The sequence below is a fragment of the Mastomys coucha genome, unplaced genomic scaffold (assembly GCF_008632895.1).
Source record: "Mastomys coucha isolate ucsf_1 unplaced genomic scaffold, UCSF_Mcou_1 pScaffold5, whole genome shotgun sequence".
Lineage (NCBI taxonomy): Eukaryota > Metazoa > Chordata > Mammalia > Rodentia > Muridae > Mastomys > Mastomys coucha.
This window is the reverse complement of record NW_022196911.1, coordinates 112,497,276-112,504,700: the sequence shown is the minus strand read 5'-3', so window position 1 is coordinate 112,504,700 and position 7,425 is coordinate 112,497,276. Positions and strand designations below refer to the sequence as shown.

The 7,425-nt window shown below is 51.9% G+C and overlaps 1 protein-coding gene across 1 annotated transcript; it reads left to right on the top strand.

Moving 5' to 3' along the window:
• Nucleotides 1–85: 85 nt before the first annotated feature.
• On the top strand, nucleotides 86–7,423 carry Wbp2 (WW domain binding protein 2; the record flags this gene model as incomplete). Its single annotated transcript, XM_031354089.1, has 8 exons — nucleotides 86–350; nucleotides 3,342–3,450; nucleotides 4,602–4,737; nucleotides 5,684–5,776; nucleotides 6,318–6,452; nucleotides 6,669–6,791; nucleotides 7,195–7,271; nucleotides 7,385–7,423. Coding segments are annotated over exons 1-8 (771 nt in total), but the record flags the coding sequence as incomplete, so codon positions are not given.
• Between the last annotated feature and the right edge of the window lie 2 nt (nucleotides 7,424–7,425).

Genomic DNA, 7,425 nt, shown 5'->3' with positions numbered 1-7,425 from the left:
CTACACGTTCCAGAATGCACTCGTCACTAAACGCCGGGAGAAGCCGCGGTTGCAGGACCATTGCCTGCTGGGAATTGTAGTCGGCTGCTTGTTTGTGATGCAGGTGCAACTTGGGGGAGGGGGAGCGGGAGTAAACTCTCCCCACGTGACAGTCCAGATCAGGTGGTTGGTCAGCCTACGCGCAGGAGCTATGATTGGCTGACTGTAATACGAACGACGCCACTAGAGGCGGGCCAAAGACCAGCGCAAGCGCAGAGCGTTGCGAGTCTCGGGACCCCTGTGGGAGAGACTATGGCGCTCAACAAGAATCACTCAGAGGGCGGCGGAGTGATCGTCAACAACACTGAGAGGTGAAAACTCGGCGGAAGGATCCTGGAGACTCGAAGGGAGGGTGTCGGCCACTGTGTGTGGCGGGCGGTGGGATGTGGTGGGGAAGGAAATTGATGGAGCGCTGGAGGGGAGAAGGGGTGGTAACGGCCGGAGGCGGGGCTAGAGGGAGGGTGGGTCGTGGGGGAGGGCCGGAGTGCTGATCAGCTGGGGTGATGAGTGGGGGTGGCGCAGCAGGACGGTGTCAGGGTTTGTTTGGGAAGGTGAGTGAGGCCCACGGGTGATTTTTGGAACCCCTTCCCAAACGAAGTCTTAAAACATAGTTGCTGTTTATTAGGCGTTCACCACGCCTTTACTAGCTGCGTCAGTTCTACTTTAGGTAATAGGCAATCTTGTGTCACAGAAACTATTATACACATTTTACCTGCATGGGAAGTGAGGCCTAGTGAGGTTAAATAACTTAGACCATAGTGCTGTAACAGATGGGAATTGAAGGAAGGTAACGTGGCCCCAGAGTCAATAGGCTTCACTACTCCTGGACAGTTTTCTGGTATATTCCAGAACTTCTCAGGTCCAAGAGAAAGGCTGAGAGCCTAGAGGTGGAACTAAATATCTGTCAGCTGCTTAACCCAGTGACCCTTGTAAAGGCATGTCTCTTGCCTTGGTTCTCTTGAATTCTTAATGGCCTGTGTCAGTCACCAGAACTAAGGTCTCCCAACTTCACGATTCTTTTTTCTCCACCCTCCCCTAAACTGCTGGGCTTCTCTTTTCCTCATGTTTCTTGTTCCTTGAAAATCCGACTCTCCTGACTTGTGCTATGTGGGCTTGAATTAACTTCTTGAGAGCCAAGAGAGACATGATGGAGGTCAGAGCCCACACCCACTGTAGACAGGTACCCCTCTTGGGACCTGTCACCTGGGAAGCTTGGTGAGCCAGAGGAGAAGGTAGCAGTGACACAGCCAGGTTCCACTGACTTTGTGTGCATAGGTCTTGGGAAGGGGCGGGCCAGCGCATGTACCTGGTAACCACTTCTCTAACCAGAGCTTCGATCTTTTTATTGCACCAAGAAAGGATATTTGGGACGGAAGGAGTCAGATGAATGGAGCCATATGAACTCAAACCTTTTTATCTTGTAATCTGAGAAACCTTACATTGCTTTCTGGTATACTTTGTCCAGTTCCTTGGCCGAGCCAAGTACTCTGATGCCATTTAGTGACTATTGCCACCTCTACCAGTCTCTCTTGTTTTTGACGTATGAGTTCATTCCTATAGCCCAGGTTGGCCTTGAATTTGAGGCAGTCCTCCTACCTCAGGCTTTTGAGTGCAAGGAATTCAGTCCCAGCCACTACAAACCAGGGCTATTTAGTTTCATTATTTGGCAGTGATTCCTTTTTGTTTGTTTGTTTTTCCAAGACAGTGTTTCTTTGTATAATAGAGCCCTGGCTGTCCTGGACTCTGTAGGCCAGGCCTTGAATTTATAGAAATTCCCCTGCCTCTGCCTCCTGAGAGTTGGGGTTCAAGGCAGGTGCTACCATGCTGGGAATTTTTTGTCTCTTCCTTCTGAGTCTGATGTAGGTGGTGTCCACCCTCCTGGGCCTCAGCACCAGTTTCATAGCTCATTGCCACCAGTTCTAAGGAGTCACTTCAGCCGCACCTCTGAAACAAATGTGTCAGTGATAATTGAAATTTAACTATAGCTCTCAAACTTTGGAATTTAAATAGTAAACATTAATCTTTAATTCACACACAAACCACTGATAGAGATAAAAGCTGTGAACTTGCCAGGAAGTGGTGGCTCATGCCTTTAGTCCCAGCATTCAAGAGACAGAGGCAGGCAACTCTCTGTGCATTCCAAGGCCAGCCTGGTCTACAGAGTGAGTTCCAGAGCAGCCAGGGCTACACAGAGAAACCCTGGTTCCAAAAGAAAAAAAGCTGTGAACTCTTCCCAGAGAGTTGAGTGAGTGCACGCTCGCGCGCACGCACACACAACACACACACACACACACACACACACACACACACCACTATCTCAAGGACTTTATGTGCAGAAGTTTCCTGCTGCTCCAGCTAGAGAAGTTTGGATTAGGGGCTGGAGAGCTGGTTCAGCGGTCAAGAATACTTCAGAGAACCCAGGGTTAGTTTCCAGCATCCATATGGAGCAGCTCACAACCACCTGGAACTCCAGCTTCAGGGGATCCAAGCAAATACAGAGTCCTCTGTCTTTAACATACATATATACATACATATACATTTATTTATTTATGCATTTATTTATGTATTGATTGATTGGTGCTGGGGATGAGCCTAGAGCCTTGACCATGCTAAATAATACTGAGCTACAACCACAAGTCCCATTAGGCTCTGTTTACATATTAGGTTTTTGTTTGTTTGTTTTGTTTTGTTTTGAGACCATTTTTCTGTGTGGCTTTGGCTATCCTGGAACTCATTCTGTAGGCCAGGCTGGCCTCGAACTCACAGATCCACCTGCCTCTGCCTCCTGAGTGCTGAGATTAAAGTTGGGCCACCACCACCCAGCATAGATTAGGTTTTATAAACACTGACAGAAGAGCTCAGCTGGGACTGAGTTGGTAGAGTGCTGTCATAGCGGGCATACACCTCAGGCTCTGCCCTAGCACCTTGGGAAAACAGCATGCTGGTCCAAGGCTGTAATCCCAGGAGGAATTTAGCAAACTCAGGACTAGCCTGAGCTGTGCGAAACCCTGCCCCCAGAACACCCCTAGGTAGAACCCCACTGATGGGCTTTAGGGCACACTAAAATGTAAAACCCAGGTGATCTAATCCAGCTGCAGAGGTGAAAGTGGTTGTCTTGCCTGGTCATGTGGGGCTGTAGACATAGAATGTAGGGTGATTCATAGACCTGGCTTGTTCCTCTCCATTGGGCTGTGCTGATGGTTTCGGCACAGCTCCTGTTGAGACACTGTTCTGAGTGACTGTCCCATCTAAAATAACTGACAGCATGTCATCTGGCTCCTTCGTTTTTGTTTTCTTCACAGCATCCTAATGTCCTATGATCATGTGGAACTTACATTCAACGACATGAGGAATGTGCCAGAGGCCTTCAAAGGGACCAAGAAAGGCACTGTGTACCTTACTCCATACCGGGTAGGTTGTACGGCAGGACAGCCGGGTTAGAGGCTCCATGCTCTCAGAAGGTCATGTGTGTGTCTGCTTCAGCCTTTTGACACCAGTGGCCTCTGAACCCTGAGGACTGTTAGCACCTTGCTCAGCCTGTTTCTCTGTCACACGATCCTAGATTCCAGAGCCATACTGGCCCTTTGTGCCGCTCTCCTGACCTGGGCTCTCTGAGGTAGGATGCAGCCGCAGGGATGACTTGCCTAGAGTAGTGCTTGAGACTCATGTACGCAGTCAGAGTGATGAATGTCGTAAACAGGATATGGCAGCAGGGCTGCAACCTCCAGACTGGGCAGAGAGCCCAGCAGAACCCTGCAGAGTGAGAGGCTGAGAGTGACCCGTGTGGGCTCTGAGTAATAAAAGCGTTATGTCGGAAAGGGCCCTGCCTGTGGGGACGTAGGAAAGGAGTGCTGTGTGGCTCCCCACCCCTTGTGAGGTATGAAGATGGCTCCAAGAGCACATGTGCACATTTTCATGATGATACATCTCACGGGGCCGACGTTCACATCTTCCATCAGGTTGAGTGTCTGGTGGCTTGGAAACCAAGGGGTTGACCCACAAAGCGGAAATAGAGAACTGACCTCTGACGTGTGACATGTGCACACTCACCCACACAAATACAACATAAATAAATGTAATTAAGAAAAAAAGGAAACCCAGAGGTTTTCCAGGTATGGAACAGGAAAGTTATATGGCTGTCCGGCAAAGTGTGACCTATAGGATGTCACAAGGCTTCCTTCTCCTGGACTCTTATGTCCCATGTATATGAGCACAGGCTGTGCCTCCCATCCCCAGGAGCACGCCTGCTTGCCCTGCATCTAGCACGTAGCATAGGAGGCTCCATCTATGTGCGCCATGTCTGGCAGCCTGTGCGCGTGGCAGTGTGTCCCCACTCAGTCTGTGACCTGCAGGTTCCTTGTGTGCACATCTGAGTCTGGAGTCTCCGGGCTGCACTAAGGCCGTTTGTTTCCAGCACCTGGGGGAGCCACATGGCTGCCGGGAGTGGGCCACAATCTACTTTGGTGCTAGGAAGAGACGGAAGCAAGCACATGAAAGTGGTAGGATTAGTGACTGAGCTGGCTATGGTCCTGGCTCTGACGGCCTGGTCTCCTCTCCCACAGGTCATCTTCCTGTCGAAGGGGAAGGACGCCATGCAGTCTTTCATGATGCCCTTCTACCTGATGAAGGACTGTGAGATCAAGCAGCCGGTGTTTGGTGCGAACTTCATTAAGGGAACAGTGAAGGCTGAAGCTGGAGGTAGGTGACAAGCTCAGCATCTCTGGCTGCCAGCTGGAAATTTTCACATTCCTTGTCCAAGCTTTCCACTTCCTAGCCAGCATTTTTTTTTTTTTTTTAAGATTTATTTACTGTGTATATAGTATGCCTACACACCAGAAGAGGGCATCAGATCCCATTACAGATGGTTGGGAGCCACCATGCGGTTGCTGGGATTTGAACTCGGGACCTCTGGGAGAGCAGACAGTGCTCTTACCCGCTGAGCCATCTCTCCAGCCCACTAACGTGAATTAATTTCTGATACCCTGGCTAATGGCAGAGCAGCGCTTGGGGGCTTTGATTCCCAAGAGCTAGGAATTGCTAGGTTAAATCAGCCGTTTGTTCAGAAAGTGAGCCCAACAGAAAAGTTAAAACTCAATGAACTTATTTTTTTACCCAGGGAGGACCTAGGTTTTAGGCTTGGAGAGGAGTCGTGCCCCATTCCTAGGAGGGGCCTTCCTTGAGAGTAGGGAACTGCAGCTGCCTGCCAGGGCCTGGCTTTTAGCTGACTCCCAGACTCCAGGGGGTTCTATGTGAGCCTCACTCTGGGCTGGAGGGACCATGTTTTGTCTTGAGGCCTCTTACCAGGAGAGTTCTACCCTGCACCCTGATGCCAGTTATCAGGAGGGCTGCCATGTTCTCTGTTAGGGGTGCAGGGAAACCTCCCCATCTGTCCCTTGCTGTTGGCTCTACAATCAACTCTGTGGCCTCGGTGCAGGGAGTGTACTTGGCTGGAGGTGGGGGAGTCCTGCTGAGAAGATGAGACCCCGAAGCAGGAGCGAGGCCAGTCTGCAGCACAGGGTGTTATGTGAGCTCTGGGCAGGGGCCCACCCTTCCCGACAGGCCTCCTCAGTGTTGATGGGTGGCCATGAGAGCATCTGTCTGCGCCCAAGCTGTTCTAACTGTTCACTGTCCTTGCTCTTCTCAGGTGGCTGGGAAGGCTCCGCCTCCTACAAGCTGGCCTTCACAGCAGGGGGTGCCATTGAATTTGGGCAACGGATGCTCCAGGTGGCATCTCAAGGTATTCAAGTCCTTAAAAACTAGGGGCTAAGGACACACCAAACATGCAGGGTTTTTTGTTTGTGCTTTTATTTTGTTTCGTAGTACCAGTAGGTAAATACCTGGGTCCAGCTGACAGGACTGGGAAGTTGGGGGAAAGAAATGCTTAATTACCCTCTGTGGGCTTCCTCTGCCCAGAGCAGGCACACAGCACTCAGGCAGAAATGTTTGGACTGAAAAACAAACAAAAAACCCAGCTCCCAAACTACCATCCGGCAGCCATTGTCAATCCCCCAGTGCTGAGCTCAACATTGTCCCCTCTCATTCTTCACGCCCCCTCCCCCAGCACATCTCTCCCTCCACTTCCTTCACACCTATGCTTGACTCCACCGAGTTGCCCTTTGGCCTTTTTTCCCACCCTCTCCTCAGCAAGTGGTGACCTAGGCAGACCTCCTTGGGGTGGGCAGTGGAATGGTGGTAGGGCATATCGGTGGGCACGGTTTTGGGACCCATCAATCCCTGGGGCAGGTGACACTCATGTCTCTCTCCCCTTGTACTTATAGCCTCCAGAGGTGAAGTCCCCAATGGAGCCTATGGGTACCCTTACATGCCCAGCGGGGCCTATGTCTTTCCCCCGCCAGTCGCCAATGGAATGTACCCCTGCCCTCCTGGCTACCCCTATCCACCGCCCCCACCCGGTGAGTGTGTCCTCTGCTGCCCAGACGCAGCCTCCCCACCCACCCACTAACCACACCCTCAGGCTGCAGAGGAGAGACATGCCCTGTCATGCTTGAGGCCTAACAGACACTGGACAGTTTAGAGGGCATCCCAAGGAACTAGGTAGGACATCCCGGATGTAACCTTAGGGGACCCAAGGAGCTGCTCACTGTCTCTGTCACTCTCTTCCCAAGCAGAGTTCTACCCAGGACCTCCCATGATGGATGGAGCCATGGGCTACGTACAGCCCCCGCCACCACCCTATCCTGGGCCCATGGAACCTCCAGTCAGCGGCCCCAGTGCCCCCCCTACTCCTGCAGGTGAGGCCCCTCAGCTGCCAGTCCTCTCCTCCCCAAGGGCTTACAGAGAACTCCAACAATGGCTGGAGACTACTGACTCTCAAATGATGAAGGGCCTCTGGGTTACAGACCACCCAAAGGCACCGGCACTGTGTAGCCTGGTGGTGAAGAGCTGTGTCCAAGGGCTAGGTGTGGCTCAGTGCTCACTTGCCTGACTTGGCTGGGCCTGGGTTCCACAGAACACCAATCCAAAGGTACGGTGACGTGAGACCTCTGGCTTCTTGGCTTGTGGTGAACTTTTTGGACCCAGAAGGTCACCTCTGTGCCTCGGTGTTCTCACTTACAAATGGTCCTAGGCACCCGGGTAAGGGCAGAAGAGAGGCTTATCACTTGTTACTGTCTCCCCGTGTGTTTGCTTTCGCAGCTGAGGCCAAGGCTGCAGAAGCCGCTGCCAGCGCCTATTACAACCCGGGCAACCCACACAATGTCTACATGCCCACGGTGAGTTGGCAGGGGACCGCCTTCTCAGTCACGCAGTCTGGGAGCTGGCGTTGGAAGCGAGCACAACTAGTCCTGTGATAACTCATGTGAGCTGGGTTTTTTTTTTTCTCTAGAGCCAGCCTCCGCCACCACCCTACTACCCCCCAGAAGACAA